General features: G+C 37.0%; 1 protein-coding gene across 8 annotated transcripts in view; it reads left to right on the plus strand.

Annotated features, from left to right (window-relative positions):
* HDAC9 (histone deacetylase 9) overlaps positions 1 to 23,798 on the plus strand; it is a 941,976-nt gene that overhangs the window by 808,188 nt on the left and 109,990 nt on the right. For all 8 annotated transcript variants that reach the window (XM_017890061.1, XM_017890068.1, XM_017890066.1 and 5 more), the window contains one exon: positions 14,082 to 14,200. In XM_017890061.1, coding sequence (XP_017745550.1) covers positions 14,082 to 14,200 — 119 coding nt within the window. The remainder of the gene's footprint in view (positions 1 to 14,081; positions 14,201 to 23,798) is intronic.

Below are 23,798 nucleotides of genomic sequence, written 5' to 3' on the forward strand. Positions count from 1 at the left end.
GAGTGTTTACTTCAATACAATTTTAATATTAACTCTTAATGACTTCTAGCAACTCCACACTAAGCATGTTTCAACATTTTGTTGTTGGTTTTTCCAGACTAGATTTCAGTACAGAGTTTAACAAAGCAAAATCTGTTAATTCTATTGTCATTGTTTTATATATGGTAATTAGATAAGAATCGGTGTATCTGTTTTGATAGACTAGCAATCTTACCATTTTGCCCAGCTTGCTGTGCTTGAGTATAGGATTTTGCTTAGGGAGGCGGCTTCCTTCTATATTCAGAGGTGTTCCAAATATAATAATATAAATATACTAATACTATTCTCACAGACAAAGTCCCAAAGTCAGGAAGAGATACTGTTGAGAAAAATTTCTCTCGCAACTCTTAGCTCAGAGACACATTGGGCAATATCTCACAATTAGTCAGAAATGTTACTGGCTACATGACACATCTTGGGCAAGGAAAGTCCCTCATTGCCTTCAAGTATTCATTATTTTGAAAAAACATAGCATTTAAAATTAGCATTGGCTTCTTAAGAACTAAAGCAATATAAACTTACTAAATGTCATATTTGAAACTCTAATTAAAATAATATACTTTCTGGACTAAGAATATATATGAGTGCACACACACATACATATTCCTAGTTATAATATATTGTGTTATATTACGATATGTATGTGCTATTTGTATGTAGATTCCTTATTCTCATTAATGATTCATTTAAAAACACACAGTGCTATAATTAGGATTGCTATTTTGATGTAGTGAAATGATATGGACTCACATGTCACATTTAGAGCTCCAATCTCTTTAGAAGTGATAATTCTGCCCCCAAAATATAGCTCATACAAACTTTGTTCTTGCAGTGAACTAGTTTGCTCTCCACTCTAGAGTCTAGTATCATCAAAGGAAAGACACACTTCAGAATCGATCTGAAAGGCCAGGGGCAAATAAGTAGGTATCTAGGCAAAGATTTTGATCCACAAGGATGCTGAGCTTCAGGCAACAACTTTTCCTATCAAATGCAAGAGAAAGAGAATATGAAGGGGGGAAAAAGTGTCCCTTTGGTGTATTAGATCTGGAACATAAAAAGATCATAGAATAATAGAGTTTCATATGACTTTAGAGTTAATCTCAATGAATCCCCCCAGTCCCATTTAATAGTTGAAACTAAGACAATTTACTAAGGTTACCCAAGTGGAGGAAGTGCCAAGAACAGAAATTGAATATCTTGTGTTGGAATCAAGTGATTTTTTCTAACCCCTTACAACTGTACACCAAAACCAGATCATTCAATTTTGAGATGGCACACCAGTAGAAATCATTGCAGAATTTAACCCCCTTTTTGAAGACTTTGGAGAAACCTCACCTTTCCCCCCTCTCCATCTGGTTCATACAGTGTTCCAATGCTCATCAAAGCAAGATGGTTAGAGAACAATGTTTTCCTTTATACTGACAGAGTTCCCATTTGGATAATTAATTTATAAAAATACAAAAAAAAACTAACTAGCTTAGAAGCATATCTAAATCAATGAATAAAAATAGGATAAGATGAGAGGAAATTCATTTTGAGAAGAATTATGGAGACAGAAAGAGAAAAGCTATGTAGATTCAGGAGAATGCAATAAACAAAATATGTAAAAAAATAGAAGGCATATCATATATGTCACATTTTCTGAAGGTGTGAAAGTTTTTTAGCCCAATTTTTTCCTTTTCTCCTCATTACAGTAGTATAATTTCTAGATTAAAAATGAATTAAATGAGCATTTACATATTCTTGTAATTATCATCCCCATTCTGCTTTCGTGTCTGGAGAGATTTGGAACCAGCTGGACAAGAGAGGAAAGGACGATTTTCTGATGTTTGCATTTAAAGCAAAGGCTCATAGACAATGAAGCCACAGTAGAAATGTGAATGGCCTTTCACTGAAAGAGGGATTTTACATACATTTGTGAAATGTGCAGAGGCTGGGGAAGAGTGAGGCACCAAGAAAATCTGACCTGCAAACACGAAAAACCAGAGAGGGCATCACTGGGTATAACATTCAACAACTATTTATTGAGTATCCACCATGTGCTAGACTTTAACTTGTCCAGCCCACAGCCCATGGGCCTCGTGGGGCCCAGGACAGCTTTGAACGTGGCCTAGGATGGCTTTGAATGTGGCCCAACATAAATTCGTAAATTTTCTTAAAACATCATGATTTTTGGGGGGATTTTATTTTTTAGTTCATCAGCTATTGTTAGTGTTAGTGTATTTTATGTGTGGCCCAAGGCAATTCTTCATCTTCTAATGTGGCCCAGGGAAGCCAAAAGATTGGGCACCCCTGTTTGGACACTCTTTTAGGTCCCCGAAATACATCTGTGAACAAAAAGAGAAACATTTCTTCCCTAGAGAACTTGCGTTTAGTGGGAAGAAGCAATGAAAAAATAAACGTTGGACAAAATATATAAGTAAATCATGTGTGACTTTGGAAGATAAGTGTTATGGTGGAAAAAAAATCAGAAGAGAAGAGTTAGGAATGACAGAGGAGGGGTAGGCGTGGGAAGGGTTGTCAGGAGAAGGTCTTACTGAGAAGATAATAGACGAGTAAAGGTTTGAATGAGGCAAGGGAGTTAGTCCTCTGGGGAAGATCATTCAGGTGAAGGGAACAGCCAGTGTGAAATCTCCATGGCCACTGTGAGTAGTGCTACAATGAGCATGGGAGCACAAATATCTCATTGAGATTCTGGATTTCAATTCTTTTGGATACACATCCAGAAGTGGGATTGCTGGATCATATAGCATTTATATTATGTATTTTTAAAGGAAGCTTGCACTGTTTTACATAGTAACTGCAACATTTTACATTCTCACCAACAGTGTACAAGTGTTCCAATTTCTTCATATTAAACAACATAAGTGTCTCTGGATGGATGAATGGATAAAGAAAATGTGGTACATAGATACCATAGAATATTATTCAGCCTTACAAATGAGGGGACCCTGCCATATGTAGCAACATGGATGAACCCAGAGGACAGTAGGCTGAGTGAAATAAGGCAGAATCAGGACAAATACTGCATTATTTCACTTATATGAGGTATCTAAAATAGTCAAACTCATAGAAGCAGAGAGTGCAATGGTTGCCAGGGGCTGGGACCAGGGGAAAATGGGGAGTTGCTCAAAGGATATAAAGTTTCAGTTATGTAGGATGATTAAGTTCTAGAGATCTGTTGTTTAACATTGTACCTACAGGTAATATTGTATTATACTCTTGAAAGTTGTTTGAGAGGGTGGATCTCATGTTGAGGATTCTTACCACAATTTTTTTTAAAAAAGGAAAGAAGGCCGGGCGCGGTGGCTCAAGCCTGTAATCCCAGCACTTTGGGAGGCTGAGACGGGCGGATCACAAGGTCGGGAGATCGAGACCTTCCTGGCTAACCCGGTGAAACCCCGTCTCTACTAAAAAACACAAAAAACTAGCCGGGCAAGGTGGTGGGCGCCTGTAATCCCAGCTACTCGGGAGGCTGAGGCAGGAGAATGGCGTAAACCCGGGAGGCGGAGCTTGCAGTGAGCTGAGATCCAGCCACTGCACTCCAGTCTGGGCACAGAGTGAGACTCCGTCTCAAAAAAATAAATAAATAAAAATAAAAATAAATAAATAAAAAATAAAAAAAGGAAAGAAAAAAAACTAAGAGGATTGGGAGTAAACAAATACTTTATCACCCTTGAGCCCCCCAAAATGCTCTACTTATAGAGACAGAAATTGGAATGGTGGTTGCCAGGGGCTTGGAGGAAGGGGAAGTGGGAAGTTATTGAGTTACTGTTTGATGGTTACAGATTTTCTCAGTTTGGAAAGATGAAAAAGTTCTGGAGTTGGATGGTGGTGATGGTTGCACAACAGTAAGAATATACTTAATGCTGCCGAACTTAAATGGTTAAATATTTAAAATGGTTAAAGTAGTACATTTTATGTAATGTACATTTTACCACAATAAAAATTTTAGTTGTTAAAAAACATTCCTTTGACCAGTGTGTATCAGGCATATTTGTGAATAGAGTTCTGGCCAAGCTTCACTAACCAGAGACTCATGGGTCATTAAAACAAACAAAACAACAACAACAAAATTTGCTTTCACTAGAAGAGAAATGATGAGGATCTGATTAAACATGTTAAGCTTGCCGGTTTCCATTTTGAGAACAGAGTACAGGGGTAAAGAGGTAGGATGGGCCCCTCCGAGGAGGCCACGGCTATGATCCAGGTGAGCAGTAAAGCTGGTACAGGCCAGGACGAGAACAGTGGAGGTGTAGGAATATGGTAAATTTCTGGATATATTTTGAAAGTGTAGACAATAGGATTCTTTGGAAGACCGGCTATGGGTTTGAGAAAGAGACAGGGAGCTGCCAAAGATGAAAAATTGAGGCAATAAAAATAGGGGGTGGTAAAAGAGAGAAGGGGGCAATATGTGTGTGTTGGGGTGTAAAGAGTTGGAGGGTGAAGGTTAAGGAAGAAGAGCAGGACTTATTCAGGTCTGGGCTGGTGGAACTAGAGGAGAACATCGGTTATACCTGGTGTGCTTAGAGCTCCTAGCACTGACGCTTTTCCACAAATGCCCATAGTAAACCTTCATTAAGTGCCCCCCACAAGGATCCTACTGGGACTGTGGTGTGTGAGGTGCTGGGGGCTGATCTGCAGCACCAGCAGCCACAACTGCTGCCTGGAATCTGTGTAGAAACAGTTCTTTGATATGCTGCCTTCACCACTTTGCTTGGGAGCATCTTTTCTTTGTACTTCATGCACAAACATAAGTGAATGCATGAAAAAATGTGCAGTCTATAATGTGCATTTTTTGTTTTGCCAGAAAACCTAAAAGAAATAAAAGTTCTTGTACCATTTGAAAAGGTATAATTTTATAATCTGATGCTTTCATGCAATGACATACAATTAGACTATAAAGAAAAAAGGTAGGTTTGGATTTTCACCCATAATTTACATTTGCATGATTATAATATGCTATTATAAATTATACAGGGGATCAGAATCTGCTGTCTCAGAGGTGACATATAAGATCATATAACTGCCTACTCAAAACTTTTGAGTTTCCACTCTTGTTCAGAAGAAAATCCAATGTCCTCACAATGGCCTACGAGATGCTACATGAACTGGCTTTATGCCACCTTTCTGATCCCATTTCCAACCATCTTTCCTTTCATTCACTTTATGTGAGCCACAGTGACATTCTTTTGATGCCCTGAATACATGGAAGACCCTCCCACTTCAGGACTACGTCCACCTCAGAATGGCCTTCTCTGGGTACCCCTGTCTCCACATGCACCACCCCTGGACTTTTTGTTTTTCACCTTAGTTCTTATTACATGTTTACTTGTTTATTTATATAATGTCTTTCTCCCCTGTTAGAATGTAAACTCCATAAAGGCAAGAGATCAGGGACTTTGCTGTGAACCCTGGCCTATAACTGATGTCCTAACTCACTTTACACATCCTTTCGGGTGGACTTCCTTCACGTTGTTTCTTCCTTGTTGGTTGCCCGCTCTTCTCTGTCTCTCAGTACATTGTGTGTGCCTGGGTTTGTTTTCCACCTGCCTTTCCTTCTAACCTACGATCTTTTTGAAGGCAGAGTTACAAAATATTTGCATCTTTGAATCCCAGCACCATCCCAGTGCTTCCCATATGGCAGGGACTCAATAAATTACTTCTAAATAAATATACAAATATTGTTGAGTAACTTTATAGGTTAAGATGTTGTGAAATTTGCTTTATAATTTTGAGTTGCAGGCTGTGGAACCAAGCCAGAATTCTGCTCCTATGGGAGCTCCCTTCTTGCAACTGAGCACGTCAAATGAGTGGGTAGCGTCTTAAACCGTTCACTCAGCACATGCTGGGGTGAGTCATGGGAAATTACTAGTGTGGTTCAACTTAAGGACAACACTTGACTCAATGTCAGTGCAACCAATTGTTTGGCCATTGACTAGAGATGAAACAGTTCCAGAAATCTGATTCTGAGGAAGTTCAGAATCAGAATCAATTGTTCCAAATCTCATGGAAAGACATTTAAAGTGGAATTCTTTTCTGCTTACTGTGTTTAGCTTCTAGTCACATGATCGATATCTCTATTAGTGGTAGTACTCTTTCTGTCTCCTTTTATTTTTATAAGTCGGTTTATTCTCACTAGCATGGGTTTCACCAGGGGTGTAGACATGCGGGGAAGAAGGAAGAGGGTTGTTCTTCAAGAAGAGCATGACAGAATAACCATTGGTAGGTGAGGACAAAAAAGCATATATGCCATTATTATTGCTTCAAGCATGTGTTTTCTAGCAAACAACGTAGGTGCAAATCACCAGTGAATCCTCTTCATTCTCCTATGATGGCATATCCACTACTTGGTCCCACGCCTCATTCTTTCTTTCATACACTTTCTTGCTTTTCAGAAGTACATTGTCAAGTAAGTTATTTGGAAAGGGTGCATTGAAAAATAAATTTCTGAGCCGTAATATATTTTAAAGTATTTTATTTAAGTCACATACTTAAATGCTAGTATGTGATGGCTGCAAGCAGCATTAAAGTTTAAAATAATTTTCCCTCAGAATGTAAAAACATTCAGTGCTACTGATTAGGACTTTGCTGTCGATATCATTTTCTGATTCTTTGAGGACACATTTTTTCTTTTTAAGGATCTGACAAGTGTGTATTTAAAAAAAAATACATAGAGCTTCACATTGGTTAGACTAATCAAATTCATAGACTTGAGTGTTTTAGTTCCGAAAATTATCTCCTGTTGTAAGTTGATCATTTCCTCTCCTCTCTTTTCTTGGCTCTCTCAGCGACTCCTATTATTTAAATATAGGACTTCTGCAAGACCCTCTGTGTCTTATATTTTCCCATCTATTTTATACTTTACCTATTTTCTTCCTCTTCTGGAAGATTTCTTCAATTTTATTTCTTCAGATCTTCTACTAATTTTTTAAGTTATGCAATTTTAGTTTTTATCTTTAAGTACTTCCCTTGTTCTTTGATTGTTCTTTTTCATAACAGCATGTCTTTGTTTTAAGGCTAAAATATTTTCCAGCATTTCTTTGAAATTATTATTTTTGTTGTTTGAACTTTCTCTGTTTCATTTACAGTCTTCTATATACATGTTTGTTTTAATCTTTTTTTTTCTTCATACACGGTCTTCTTATATGCCAGGTAATCCCTGATTTTCCACTCATATTTAAGAAAGTAGTAGCTGGTACCAGTTTTCCCTGTGGTTGTATAAATGGGTCAATTGAGTGTGTGTGGACTGTCAAACCCCACTTTAGTGTTAGCATTCTAGAAGATAGCAGCTCTTGGTCTCTGGATCCCCATAAATGACAAAATAAGGAGGACTGCATGTTAGAATCCCAGTATCTACATTAGAAGTCTTGGCTTTGTTCACACACATACATACTTTTCTTTAAGAAAGAGGCAATCTGACTGTGTTGCTTGGTTGCTGGCATCGAGGAAAGGTAATTAAGGTGTTGGAATGTAGTCTGATATTCCTAACTGACTGACAATTTTTTAATTTCTTGTTTTAAGTCCTGCCTCTTTTCCATCACCATACCCATTTCCTTAGTGGGGCATATGGTGTTAGGGCATACGTTAGTTTTTGTCCATGGTTCCTGGCTCATGACTCCCATAGTTCTTGCTACAGTTTTTTTTCTTAGTAGGCTGGTGCAAAAGTAATTGTGGTTTTTGTCATTAAAAGTAATATAATGTTGGGTGTGTTAGGCCTCAGGGGCGGGCCTCTGATCTTCTTCTGCTCTCCTTTCACCTGTCCCAAGGCAGGACTCTACTCTTCCCACCCTTCTTATTGTAGGTCTTAAGACTGTCTCTGGAATGATGGAATGCTGAATGTCCTGAAGCTTTCATAAAAACTCAAGAGGACTGGTTTGGAGAACTTCCAGATAGCTGGAAATGTAGAAGTTCCTGGAGAGTGACTTCCCAGGGAGGGCATGGAGACTCCATATGCCTTCCCCCATGCCTTGTCTTATGCATCTCTTCATCTGTAGCCTTTGAATGTCCTTTATAATAAAGTTAATATCAGTAAGTGCTTCCCTGAGTTCTGTGAACAGCTCTAGCAAATTAATCCAATCCAAAGAGGGGGGCATGGGAACCCTAGATTGAAGGGAAGTTCCTGGACTCACAATTGATATGTGTGTGTGTGTTGCAGGCCAGGGGTGGGGAGGCGGCTTGGGAGAGTAGTCTTGGTCTGGATCTGTGTCCCACCAAATCTCATGTCAAAATGTAATCCTAAATGCTGGAGGTGGGGCTTGGTGGGAGGTGATTGGATCATGGGAGTGGTTTCTTTCTTTTTTTTTTTTTAGACGGAGTCTGGCTCTGTGGCCTGGGCTGGAGTGCAGTGGCTGGATCTCAGCTCACTGCAAGCTCCACCTCCCGGGTTCACGCCATTCTCCTGCCTCAGCCTCCCGAGAGTAGCTGGGACTACAGGCGCCCGCCACCTCGCCCGGCTATTTTTTTGTATTTTTTAGTAGAGACGGGGTTTCACCATGTTAGCCAGGATGGTCTCGATCTCCTGACCTCGTGATCCGCCCGCCTCGGTCTCCCAAAGTGCTGGGATTACAGGCTTGAGCCACCGCGCCCGGCCGGGAGTGATTTCTTATGGTTTAGCACCACTCGCCTAGTGCTGTTCTCATGACAGAGTTCTCATGAGATCTCGTTGTTTAAAAGTAGCACTTCCTTCTTCTCTCTCTTCCTCCTACTCTGCCATATTTGTAAGTTTCCTGAGGCCTCCCAGAAGCCAAGCAGATGCCAGCGTCATGCTTCCTGTACAGTCTGCAGAACTGTAAGCCAATTAAACCTGTTTTCTTTATAAATTACCCAGTCTCAGGTATTTTTCATAGCAGTGCAAGAATAGACTATTAAAGAGACTGAGTCCTCAACTTGTGGGATCTACACTATCTCCAGGTAGATAGTGCTGAAATTGAATTGGAGAACACCCAGCAGATGGCCACTGCTTGGCATGTGGAGAAAAGCACCCACCTTTGATCACAGAAGTCTTCTGTATTGATGATTATTGTGGTAATGTGACAGCAGAGAAAAAAACACAGGTTTAGAGAGTTTTCCTGACACGGGCTTAATTGGATGGAGTGTCTCTCATCTATTCTGTGGTCCCATGAGCGCATATGCAAGGTGGTAGCTTTATTTATTTATTTATTTTTTCCAGTGCGCTTCCAGTCAATTTCCTTATTCTGGAAATTTGTTAAAAATTTGTTTGGTGACAATTGTCCTACTGTCTTTAATTGCTATAGTTTTATTTATTTTGATATTCTGATACTTGTTAGCATTTTATTTTGAAATAATATTGAAATTACAGCAAAAGCTGTCAAAATAGGGCAGAGTTCCTATATGCCAACACCTAGTGTACCCTAATATTAAAAACTTACATAATCATAGTATAGTTATCAAAATTAAGAAGGCAATATGTGTACAATGCTCTTATCCAAACTACAGATTTTATATGGGACTGCAAATTTTCCACTGATGTCCTGTTTCTGTCCCAGAATCCAATCCAGGGTACTGCATTGCCCTTAGACACCATGCCTCCTCAATCTCCTCCAATCTGTAGCAAGTCCTTAATCTTCTCTTGTTTTTTATGGCCATGACTTTTGAAGAATACTGGTCACTTATTTTGTCAAATATTTCTCAATTTAATTTGTTTAATATTTCCTCATTATGAGATTTGAAGTTATATGTTTTTAGCAAAAATGTCATAGGACTGCTTTGCCTTTAATGCATCATATCAGGGAGTATTGATGCCGGTATGTCCAATCATAGGAGATGTTAACTTTATTCAGGTAGTGTCTGCAATTTTCTTCATTTCAAAGTTTCTATAATTTTCCTTTTTAGTACCTCACAGAAGATACTTTGAGATTATGCAAATATAATGATTGTCCACAAACTTTTGTCCACTAATCTTATTTATTATCATTATTATTGTTATTACTATTTTTTGAGACAGGGTCTTGCTCCGTCACCTAGGCTAGAGTGCGGTGACACAATCATAATGCATTGCAGCCTCAAACTCCTGGGCTCAAACGATCCTCCTATCTCAGTCTGCTGAGTCATTGGAACCACAGGCACACACTACCATGCGTGGCTAGTCTTTTTTGGAGAGATGGGGTCTCTGTGTGTTACCCAGGATGGAACCCCTAAGCTCAAGCAAATCTCCTGCCTTGGCTTCTCAAAGTGCTGGGATTACAGCCATGAGCCACAATGCCTGGCTCCACTAATTTTGGTATCCATCCTTGAATCTTGCGTGCATCAATTATTTCTGTCTTGTTCCCATGGTAATTATATATTTTCCTCAATTCTTCTACATTTATTAGATGATATTTTTCTGTAAGAAAGAGCTATTTTCTCTCCTTTCTATTCAATTATTATGTATTCACTAGAGACTTGGTGTTTAATTGTTTGGATTATAATCCAATGCTACCATTATTTATTTTGCTCCTCAAATTATTTCAGCTTTGGCCATTGGAAGTGCTTTCATATTGGTTCACATGTCCTACTGACATGTCTATATCTCTTTTTAAGTATTTTGTTGATTTCTGTCACCACAAGATATTCCAGAGTCATGTAGTATTTCCCCTGATGCAGTGCTGGAATCAACCACTTCTCCAAGGATCTCTGGGTCCTTTTACTGGACATTGATATGAGAAAGCAAGATCTGGGTATTAACTCTGCTCCTTGCCACTGGGGTGCCATTTCTTTTAGGAAATATATACTAACCCATGGATACAGTCATCTAAATTATTCATCTGTTAAGAACCATGAGTTCATATGTATCTTCCTATACTTTCTTTTCAGTGGGATATTGGAAAAGATGAGAGGAAAACATGTATGCTTTGTTTGCTAACTTTAAACAGAAGTCCCAATTCTTCAGAAAAAATTTTAAATTAGTGCCTTCGAAGATTTGTTTTAATAAAATCACATTGCTTTTCCTACTTTTTACCCTTAAATACATTATTCAGTCTTTCAGACACGATAGATCTTTTTGAGTACAAATTAATCTAGACTGGCATTAATAGAACAGTGAACACTTCCATGGACATTTGTAAAGTCATTGCCAAAATAAAGAGATCTATGGAGTCTCAGTTCCATTCATTTATCAGAAAAGAGAGTAAGAATTCAATGCTGACAATAGGAAAATAAATAATACTCAGTTCAAAATTGAGCATATCTTTAGACCAAGACGGTGTTTGCAACATAGTAGACACTCAACATATACTTGTTGAAATGAATGAATGAACCTTACCAATATCACCATGCATAACCATCTATTGCTATGTAGTTCTTCAATTTAATCAAAAACACACATCATGCATTGCAGCATAATGCCTCTGTTCTCATCATGCTTCACTAATTGATTCAGCAAACAGCTTCCACCCAGACATAATTCTAGGCGAGTATATTTTTAAGTGAAAGGATTCTATCAGGTGATGTATCCTTTTCTAAATTTTCTATCTTTTTTTACTTTTGGAATGAGTTCAGATATATAGGATTAGGCCTATAAGATGAAGGAATTTGAAAACCCACAGGAAATTAGAAAACACATTGTGTTTGTGAATTCAGAAGTGACCTATATAGCAAATGTGCAATTTGCTTCAGATAGAAACCAGTAGATTCCATATATTCAGAGATATGTGGCATAGAGAGCTATAGTTTCCCTGTAAGTGGGTAATATGTCTGTATTAACAAAATATTTGCATCCATCATATTTAAGAAAAGAGTACTGTAAATGTGAATGGGGCTTTTTGACCACTGATTAACTATAGGAAGATTGGAAAAATAAGCTGACTGTTGGCATTTTCTGCTTTTGAGTTAGTTTTCCAAGAAGAGAGAGAAAATTAGCTTGCTTTTTGTGTCTTCTCTGTAGGCGCTTATACTCTGTAGATCATCTCTATGTTTTCAATGTTCTAAAATTATGTGGGCAATCTTGTTTCCTGTTGTCTTGTACTTCAAAAATATGCACCTATATTTAATATCCATGGGTAGAGAGAAGACTTTATTGAGAAGATAGTATGTGAGTTGTGCCTTGAAAGATGGGTAAATACTGGGGGGAAAATGAGGGAAGAATGACCTTCCAATAGAGGGAAAAGAGATGGAAAATTATTACTATGATGCTTATGATTGCATGGACAATCTGGTTCAATCACCTATTTTTGTAGAAGCATCCATTCTCTGAGGGAGTACGTAGGATTAAAAATTAAATAGAGTATCTTGATAAAGCACTCTTAATTCTTTGAAAAAACTTATTCCAATCTCTAATATCCCAACATATACCACATGACTATTTCACTCATGAAAAGTAGTGAATTTTTTATATGTGACACTTTTAATGACAACCATAATGTAAGATTTGCAATTACTGGGATGGGGAAGAACCTAGTATATCTCTTGATAATGTCGCTGTTTTAGAAATTTTAATTTTATTGAAGAAAAGCTTAATACAATTGTGTATAGTAAATAAAATTAGGTTTTCACTTAGTTTTACTGATAAGCCAATTCAGATTTATGTGGTTTACCAGTTGTTGGAAGGACTACTGTGGAAGTCACTTACATGTATATTTATGAACTTGAAGGATAGACTTTCTTTCTTTTTTTTTTTTTTTTTTGAGACGGAGTCTCGCTCTGTCGCCCAGGCTGGAGTGCAGTGGCCGGATCTCAGCTCACTGCAAGCTCCGCCTCCCGGGTTTACGCCATTCTCCTGCCTCAGCCTCCCGAGTAGCTGGGACTACAGGCGCCTGCCACCTCACCCGGCTAGTTTTTTTTTTTTTTTTTTTTTTTTGTATTTTTTAGTAGAGACGGGGTTTCACTGTGTTAGTCAGGATGGTCTCGATCTCCTGACCTCGTGATCCGCCCGTCTCGGCCTCCGAAAGTGCTGGGATTACAGGCTTGAGCCACCGCGCCCGGCCGAAGGATAGAATTTTTATGACAGTAGTGGATTATTAGGAAAAATATTTCAATCATTTACATTTCTAGGTAAGTTTCAACTAAATATTTTTACTGCATAACTGCAACTTCTTGATTATGATATGCAATAACATTTTTAAAATATAAAATTAATATGTAATCATTATAGAAAATCTGGAAAACTTACAAACATAAAAATTAAAGTAATTATGTCATTATTGAAGGATAACTATTTTAATATTTGTTTTGGTTATCTCTCACATACACACAAGAGTAACTGTACTACTTTTTAAATTTATTATAGCGTGCAGTTTCCCCATTTCAGTAAATAGTTTTGAAATTTGAATTTTTATGATGGCATACTGGTCTTCAAGCCTGTGTAAAAATTTTATAAAGCCCAGTTGTGTCCATTAGTCATTCTTTCTCAAAGCTAGCAATGATGAGAAAGAGGTTTGGGAGCCCTGAAGTTGAGAAAGGAAGTGTTGAAGTGTCTGACTGGGGCCAGCAGGGGTTGCTGTCATGGATGAGGCTGCCACATTCCTGGTGTGTCTGACTTTGGACTCAACATTGTAGTCTGGATTCTATTAAGGGAATTTTGTGTTTCTCCTTTGCAAGAGTCACCCCCTACCATGATAAATATTTAAATTTTTTTTTTTAAGTTGGGAAAGCAAACTTTTCCCAAAAGAAATTTATAGTTCAAATTTACACCAAGTTCTCACTAACTGGAGCAAGCCAGGTTTTCACTAAAGCTTTGACTTTCCTCTGTAAAACATTAGTCACTCCCTTGGAAGAAGCAGTTTTTTATAGGCAGTGCGATAAAACAGCCACAGACGTATGTGTAATATGATGGGTTTTATAATGTACCTGCAAAGCAGTTTGGTTTTTTTGTTTTTTCATTTGGAGGAAAAAAGATGAAAGAAAAAAGACAGAATTGGGATGCTAAAATAATAGCGATTCATTATTAAGGAAAGATACATTTTTGTTCCATTCAAATAATGTTTGTATTCCACTTTTCTTTATTCTTGGGAAGTTCCTATTGTTGTGCCAGGTCGTTTCCACTGAATGATTTTTAAAGGTATTCACCAGTCCCACATGTGACCGGTTGCATTTTTACTGTGCAGGACCATCGTGAAGCCTGTGGCCAAAGAGTTTGATCCAGATATGGTCTTAGTATCCGCTGGATTTGATGCATTGGAAGGCCACACCCCTCCTCTAGGAGGGTACAAAGTGACAGCAAAATGTAAGTATCTCTTTCAGGACTTTATGAAAGGTTCTGATATCATATCATCTTTTAGATCTTTATGATAGACACCACCTTTTACATGTGTCCAGTAAACTTGGGTGAGACATTTGAAAATGATTCCGATGGTGTTTATTGCTCTGTCAGATTCATGTTTCTGTAGAAATTTGCCTTTAAGGAAAACAAAGTTAAAGTGTTTCCTTCGGTGGACATGACAGCACATTTCAGAAATTCTATGGTTTTCAGGAGAACTGTTTTGCATTTAAAGGCAGAAGTGATAGGGCTTCTGTTTAAAATGTGCTGCATGACTTGAGAGGTCATGAGTCTAGAAAAGCTGCTGTGCTTTTCCAAGGAGAATGGAAGTTCCATTGTACATGGGATAAAAATATCTATTTCTTAATAATATTGTGCACTTCCAGGTTTGAAAACAAAAGTGTAATTCCCCTTGCTCAGAGCCTCTATATGTGTCTATGGGCAACTCTCATAATCTCTGCTCGTCTTCTGTTGTGTTGCAAAGTTGAACTTTTTGGCTGTGTTCCTTAGCAACTGGACACCACGTGAAGAAATAAATTTTATGTTACAGTGCATTTGAATAACACAACCTAATGGAATCTGGCTAGAAAGAGGATTTCTTTAAGAATAATTCCCTTGCTCTCTGAGTGGGAAAAAAAGGATATGTATATATATATATAGCTCACATATAAATGTACATTGGCACTAGGTGTGTCTATTTAAAAATAGAAGAAAAAAGTAAAATTACACAAAGAATAGGCCCACAAGGTATATTTTAGGGAGAGTTGCAAAGCAGACAACAACAAAAAAACCCAAATACTTTTAAGTGGGAGAGATGAGTTTGGAGCAAATGTGCTGTATTAATTTAAAAAGAATCAAAGAAATAGCAGCATGCCAACCTTTGTTTTTAGTTGGCTTCTCATGTGAAAGAGTTTTCTGCACTCTAATTGTTCCAGTAACATTGTTAGGTAGTAACTATTTTTAACATGTATTATTTACCCAGGATTCTTTGTGCCTTGTTGTCTATTAAAAACATATTAAAACAGGAAACTCCACAAAGACAAACAAAGCAAAATAATTCATGATTTTTGCAAAATTGAATAGAGAGGTGTTTGCTCTGATTAAACATCTGTATGGCCTTTTTAAAATTATTATTATTATCCGTGGAACTCCACTCAATGGAAGTCAGTCTTTCCATCACAGATAAACCTCACTTGTGGGTCAAATCTAGTAAATAGTTGTCTAAATAAACAAAGAAAAAGAAAGTTTGTACATTAAGTTGAGATAAACCCAAAAAATACAAAATACCTCGTGAAGAAAGAAGGAACCCTAGAAAAGGTGTTCCTTGCCATTAAATCTAAGAATCTCACTCAGAAGAGAGGAGTGTCTATGTTTAAGTCTTTCTCCTTGCCACAGGGAAATGTTGTAACAAGACTATTTGGCAGAACTAGTTAAAGGGATTGATCATTTTGTTCCCTTGTGTCTTCATTTTTGGCCAAGTCAAGTTCAAATCTCAAATGCAACCTTGAGAATAGTCTCATGGTTTCTTTTGGTCATTAGGCATAGGAGACATGGGTTCTACCACTTTTAGGTTTAGTATGGTACAATAACATCTTCAATATATTTTTTACCCTTTTACATATATCTTTATCCATTTGAGAGGAAGCTCTTCATTGTGTTCCATCTCCGAATCAGTTTGTCTAGAATGCCTCCAACTCCCCTCCCGTCGTTCCCGGTCCCTCCATACCCATTTCTTCCCTTGTGTATGTTTCCTACTCAAGAATCATATGCTCTCTGCTAGGTGCCTATTTCCTAAGAAAAGCAAGCAGACGTAAGTTTTAAGTGATATAATACTTGACCTTTTGTGTATTTGCAGTTTAATAAGGAAAAAAATATACAATGAGAAGAGAGGTCCTTAGAATCTAAACAGACTGTAGTTGAAACTCTTCACGTATCTTATGGATGAGGCAAGTAATTTATTTAAAAATCTGAAATAACTGGGGTTAAAATTAAAATCAAAGTTCTTATCCTGAATTGTAGTTAGGTGAAATTGCATGAGGCATTTTCTGTATTTTTTCCATTAAAAAGAAAATGTTTCATAAAATGCATGAGAACAGATTTTTTTTTTTTTTTTTGAGATGGAGTCTCACTCTTGTTGTCCAGGCTGGAATGCAATGGGATGATCTCAGCTCACTGCAGCCTCTGCCTCCCGGGTTCAAGCAGTTCCCCTGTTTCAGCCTCCCTAGTAGCTGGGATTACAGGCATGTACCACCATGCCTGGCTAATTTTGTGTTTTTTGGAAAGACAGGGTTTCGTCATGATGGTCAGGCTGGTCTTGAACTCCTGGCGCCAGGTGATCCACCTGCCTTGGCCTCCCAAAGTGTTGGGATTATAGGCATGAGCCATCATGCCCAGATGAGAATAGAGAATTTGGATGCACACTACAGAGACCATATTAGTGCCCATGACCCTTAATGCCCCAAACATAGTCTATGACAGGCATTGACCAGTTTTGTGATACTTAAGTGAAAAACAGCAAAGCCTCACATCTGGGCAACTCTATATATTATCTCATGGAAGCCTGAGTTTGCCAGCTATACTTTCTAGAGATGCTGCCACAGCAAGTGGGTAGAAGCTGGGATTACTAGATAGCTCAATAGTTGTTCCCTAAAGGACTCCCCACCTGGTATCTTTGTTTGCTTTCTAACCATCTGGCAGATGCATTCATATTGTTTTGGTCCAAAAGTTCTGGACAGGCAATTAACACTGGACTTTCACCGTCTTGTTCAGGAAGTCATCCTTCATTGTGGGAGTAGGGTGATCCCAAAATGAAGTTAGAAATGGGATAGATTCTAAAGTAAAAAGTAGGAAGAAGATACACAACCAAGTTCCTCTCCCTGTGTTTTCCAATTCTAGCAAAACTCATTCCTGCTCCAAGTAGAATATTTGATAATTATAGAGAGTGGTTTTGAGGATGCTATCCATGTCAGAGATGCTAAAATTATATTTTCTTAGCACATTGAATCAGTCTTTTAAAATAGTTTTGTTTGCTATCTCTGAAAGGAAAAGAGAAATGAAGTAGAAGTAACTAGGGTTTTGTTTGTTTTAAATATTAGTTACCTGATTGAAAATAATAATAAAAGGTTGGAGTAATCACCAATATCTCAGTCCAAATATAGAGGTGATTTAAAATGAAAGGTAATTCCTTTCACTAGTGATGTTTTACTTTCCTCCTCTTTTCTCCTCTCCTTTCTTGATATCTTAAGTGTTTTCTGTTATGAAACTATAAAACTTTTAGCATTGGTTTCTGCTGAAGTTTTAATAAACAATCTGAATTACTTATTTAGTATCAGTGCTGCTCCTTAAGGACCAAGGCTAAATCCCAACCTGAAATGACTAGATAGCTTTTTAACCTGCCCTAAACCCAGCATCAAACTTTACCTTGAAGTTATCAGTTTATCTTTCTAATATGCTGACTCAGATATAATTGTCTTCAGGTTACAACTTAATCAGGTTGTCATGACAACTAAGTGCATTATTCAAACAATGAAATTAATTCACCATATACTAGCACCCCCTGGCTTTATAGTGTTGTTAACATTTTTAAAAATGCTTCTTTGGTTTAAATTCATTTTGCCACAACATATATTTTTCCTCCCTTTCAACACATATAAGCATTTGCTACTTTTGTTGGTGTCAGGCCATGAATTCATATGTTCAAATTGCTTTTGTCATGTGAACAAGAATATGTTTTTCCTTTGGAATTATGCAAAAGTCATTGTGAGATGATAGCCACATCTGATAAAAAGTATGTTCCTTTTATAAACATGTGAAATACATTCCTTTAATAAACACTTTATAGTCCTTGAGACAGAAACCATTTCTGTCCGCAAATATACAGCTTATTTTGACAAGTAAATCAATAAATGTGATTCATCACATAAACAGAACTAAAGACAAAAACCACACGAGTATCTCAATAGACACAGAAAAGGCTTTCGATAAAATTCAACACCCCTTCTTGATAAAAACTCTCAATAAACTAGGTGTTGAAGGAACATACCTCAAAATAATAAGACCCATGTATGCCAAACCCACAGCCAACATTATATTGAATGGACAAAAGTTGGAAGCATTCCCCTTGAAAACTGGCATAAGACAAAGATGCCTTCTCTCTGCCACTCCTGTTCAACATCGTTTAGAAGTCCTAGCCAGAGCAATCACGCAAGAGAAGGAAATAAAGGTCATTCAAATAGGAAGACAGGAAGTCAAACTCCCTGTTTGCAGACAACATGATTCTATATTTAGAATACCCCACAGTCTTGGCCCAAAAGCTCCTTCGGCTGATAAACAACTTCATCAAAGTTTCAGGATGCAAAATTAATGCACAAAAGTCAGTAGCAATCCTACACACCAGCAACAGTTAAGCCTAAAGCCAAATTAGAAAGGCAATCCCATTCACAACTGTCACAAAAAGACTAAAACACCTAGGAATACAACTAATCAGGGAAGTGAAACATCTCTACAATGAGAATTACAAAACACTGCTCAAAGAAATCAGAGGAAACATAAATAAATGGAAAATCATCCCATGGTCATAGACAGGAAAAATCAATACAATTAAAATGGCCATACTGCCCAAAGCAATTTACAGATTCAGTGCTATTTTTATCAAACTACCAATGACATTCTTCACAGAACTAGAAGAAAACTATTTTAAAATCCATGTGGAACCAAAAAAAGAGCCCAAATAGCCAAGGCAATCCTAAGCAAAAAGAGCATAACTGGAGGCATCATGTTACCCAACTTCAAACCATACTTCAAGGCTACAATAGCCAAAACAGCATGGTACTGGTACAAAAATAGGCACATAGACTAATGAAACAGAATAGAGAACCCAGAAATAAGACCACACACCTATGACTAACTGATCTTTGACAAAACTGCCAGAAACAAGCAGTGGGGAGAAGGCTCCCTATTCAATAAATGAGATATCCCTATTCAAATAAACTGAGATAACTCACTAGCCACATGCAGAAGACTGAAGCTGGACCCCTTCCCTACACCATACACAAAAATCAACTCAAGATGGATTAAGGACTTAAATGTAAAACCCCAAACTATAAAAACCCTAGAAGATATCCTAGGCAATACCATCCTGGACATAGAAATTGGTAAAGATTTTATGACAAAGACAAAAAAGCAATCCCAACAGAAGCAAAAATTGACAAGTGAGATCTTATTAAGCTGAAGAGCCTTTGCACAGCAAAAGAAACTATCAACAGAGTTAACAGACAGCCTACAGAATGGGAGAAAATTTTTGCAAACTATGCATCTGACAAAGGTCTAATATCCAGCATCTATAAGGAACTTAAATTTACAAGCGAAAACAACCCCATTAAAAGTGGGGAAATGACATGAACAGACATTTTTCAAAAGAAAACATACATGCAGCCAACAAGCATATGAAAAAACGCTCAATATCACTGATCACTAGAGAAATGCAATCAAAACCACAATGAGATACCATCTCACACAGGTCAGAATGGCTGTTACGAAAAAGTAAAAAAATAACAGGGACTGGCAAGGTTGTGGAGAAAAAGGAACACTTAGACACTGTTGTTGGGAGTGTAAATTAGTTCAGCCATTGTGGAAAGCAGTGTGGCAATTCCTCAAAGAGCTAAAAGTAAAACTACCATTTGACCCAGCAATCCCATTACTGGATATATACCTAGAGGAATATAAATCATTTGACCACAAAGACACATACTCGCAAATGTTCACCACAGCACTATTCACAATAGCAATGACATGAAATCAGCCTAAGTGTCCATCAATGATTGATTGGACAAAGAAAATGTGGTACATATACACCATACTATGCAGCCATAAAAAAGAACAAGCTCATGTCTTTTGTGGAATCGTAGATGGAGCTGGAGGCTGTTATCCTCAGCAAACTAATGCCAGAATGTAAAACCAAATACTGTGTGTTCTCACTTTCAAGTGGGAGCTAAATGATGAACTCCTGAATGCAAAGAAGGAAATAACATACTGGGGTCTGCTTGAGGGAGGAGGGTGGAAGGAGGAAAAGGAGCTGAAAAGATAACTATTGGGCTTAATTCCTGAGTAATGAAATAAGCTGTACAATAAAATCCTGTGACATGAATTTACCTATGTAACAAACCTTCACATGTACCCCCGAATGTAAAAGTTAAAAAAAAATTTTAAGTGATTTAAAAAAGAATAGTTAATAGCTGCCAGGGGGGAAATCAAGTAACAAACCTTAGAGTCTTGAATTACCATCTTTTTTTTAAATAGAAAATTGTACTTCTTTTTAGTATACTCTGATTCTCTTTCCCCCACTGAGTGCCTGTTTAACAGTGAGAACGCACAATTTGGGAGAAGATACCTGTATAAATGAATTTAGACTTAACAGTGAGTTATTCTTAGGGAAGTACAAAGATTCCTTGATTACTCAGTCAATGATCCAAAAATAAGACTCTAAAATCTTGAGTGCTAATCCAATGAACAAATGCCAAGAAACAAACTTGTGATAAATACACAAGGCCATGTTGTCTACTTTGCCTGCTAACAGTGCATGTACATGCTTCATCCCAGGTGCCTCAGGAAGTTTTATCTAACTACGAATTCTGAAAAAGCACTTTGATTTTAACTCCAGTTATTACAGATGATAAGATAAATTAGTTTTCTCATCTATGAGACATATGAAGTTTTTTAGATAGCCTTGATTACAATCTGTTTGGATTCTAAGATCCTCTCTTCTCAATGGATATTTTTTCTTTATCAAGGTGCAGATACTCAACAAAAAGTCATATATGCGTATGTAGCTCAAATAACCTCAATTTTTCCATTTCTTGTGTCCACAGAGTTGCATATAGATTGAGCCAGAGCTAAGTGTGTTTTGATGAAGCCGACTGCCTTTTTTTCTTGTTCTTTTTTACTAATGACTCTATACCTATCTTAAAATGTTCGTGGCTCTCCTAAGTGTCTAATTGTTTCTACATTATCAAAATCTATAAAGAACCTGATCATACTTACTTAAATGCTTCACTAATTACCTGATTATGGACTTTAAATGTAAGTGTATTTCAGCTAATGTTATGGTTGTAATACTTCTGTAACTATTCAGAATGTAGTAGTTCTGTTTAGCAGTTGTATCTTATTACTTACCTGTAATCAGGGACTCAATGCCTTGTCTTCTCATAATGGCATTTCAGGCCACAACAAACAGGTATAGAGAAAAGGAGTGTCTAGAAGTCACCTACCCACCAGGTACCACTTCATGAAGGGTCAACCTTGAACTTGAAGTGCTTCATTTCTTTTAGGTTAGGGTGAACACAGGGGAATACTATGCAGCATTGATTCTTCAAAGCTTTGTCTCATCCAGCTACCATCAGATTAACCTCTTTCATCCGCTTCTGTGCTGTGTTTCAAAAACTGGCCTAGTGCCTGGAACAATAGTCTAAATAGCATTTTTAAAAATGAGTAAAGCTAAAAGAATCCATGATTTTTTTTAAGTAAATCAGATGATTTCTTCTACTATATTCGAAGTTTCTTGAAGCAGGAGTTCATAAGTTTTTTTTCTTTTTTGCCATTGCTATCCTCCCCATCGCTGCCATTTCTTTCTGAGTTTTGAATCACATATTTCTGTGTCCTATAATATTTCATTAACAAAACTTTGTTTTTCTGAAAACGGCTTCTGACAATGGACACTTGTTTAATGTTTCCCTTTAACAGGAATTGTATTCAGGGAAGTCATAGTTTCCTTATATCAGTAGGCCTTGGGCAAAAGTGCTGAGACCCAGCTGTTAACACCTGCTTGAATATAATTGGTGAGAAACTCATTTAATCTCTGCTCAGAAAAGCAGGACAGTGGGAGTTGATATAATCCTTTAATTATTAAACTTGAAATAAACAGTAATAATTAAAGGAGAGTAAAAAATAGCTAATTTTGGTACCAGAAAATATATGTTCAGATCTCAACTATGTTTCTCACAAATTTTTTATTCAAGTTGCTTTCCTAATCAGTTAAAAAAAAAAGTGAGTGGGGAAGGGAGATAATAATTTGACCTACAACCTATGTAATAAATGATCAGGTATTGTGAATTAATAGTTTTGAATTTTATTGTTCATATCATTTCAATAATTCTAAATATTCAGTTAAAGTCTGGGTGTTTAGATGATATATTTGAGCACAAAATATACAACACAAATTCTATAGCTTTTTTGAAGGTGTTTTAGACTCCTACTTGAAGAAAATGGAAGGAGAATGGGCAGACATCTTTGGAAGCAATGCAGGATTTTAGGTAAATAGTAAGTGTATTGTCCATTTAATTAAAAGTCAGGTTAGCAAAATAAGTGCCTGCATTTCACATTTCTATATCTGTTTGTATTCCTACTTTATAATAAATCCAGAGACAATTTAAAAAGTGATAATGTTTTTAAAACAAAATAAAGCATTATTATTTTGTGATGAGGATACCTCAGTCACTGCTTGCCTAAAAACTGTGCATTTTGTTATGATGTATTGACGTATGCTCTGCTCTTGACATATGAATATGCCAATGCAGAATAAACAATCCAGCGACTTCTTTTTAACAATCGACTACAGTTTTAGTTAACTGACAGTTAACTATCTGAAACACATTTAAGAGTCAGAAAAAAACTTCTCAACAAAATACTACCAAGCCAAATTCAAAAACACATTACAAGGGTCATTCACCATGATCAAGTGAGATTTATCTATGGGATGCAAAGATGATTCAACATAGGCAAATCCACGAATGTGTTATACCTGATTAACAGTATGATGGACAAAAGCTATATGATCACTTCAATAGATGCAGAAAAGGCATTCAACAAATTCAATGTCCTTTTATAATAAAAACTCTCAACGGATTAGGTATGGAAGGAATGTACCTCAACACAATAAAAGCCATAGATGATAAGGCTATAAATACATCATACTCAATGGTGAAAAAATAAAAGTTTTTTTCCCAAGATCAGGAACAAGGTAAGAATGCTCACTCTTACCACTTCTATTCAACACACTAATGAAAGTTCTACTGAAATAAATTAGACAAGAAAAATAAATGAAGGACATCCAAATAGGAAAGGAAGAAGTTAAACTGTCTCTGTTTCCAAATGACATGATTTTACATATTGAAAATCCAGAAGACACCAGCAAAACAAAAAATAAACAAACAAAAAACCGGTAAAACCAATAACTGAATACAGTAAACTTGCAGAATATAATATTAACATACAAAAATCAGTATCATTTCTGTATACTAACAGTGACCTATCTGAAAATGATTAAGGAAATAATCCCATGTACAATAGCTACAAAAGGGAAGAAATGCAAAAACCTTAGGAGTACATTTAACCAAGGAGGTAAAAGATCTTCACACTGAAAGCTATAAAATGTTGATGAAAAACATCAAAGAAGATGTAAGTAAGTGGAGAGATTGCCCCTCTTCATAAATTGGAAGCATTAATGTTGTTAAAGTCTGCATACTCCCCAAAGCGATCTTCAGATTCAATTCTATCTCTATCAAATTACCAA

Source organism: Rhinopithecus bieti, unplaced genomic scaffold, assembly GCF_001698545.2.
Source record: "Rhinopithecus bieti isolate Rb0 unplaced genomic scaffold, ASM169854v2 scaffold_19861, whole genome shotgun sequence".
Classification (NCBI taxonomy): Eukaryota; Metazoa; Chordata; class Mammalia; order Primates; family Cercopithecidae; genus Rhinopithecus; species Rhinopithecus bieti.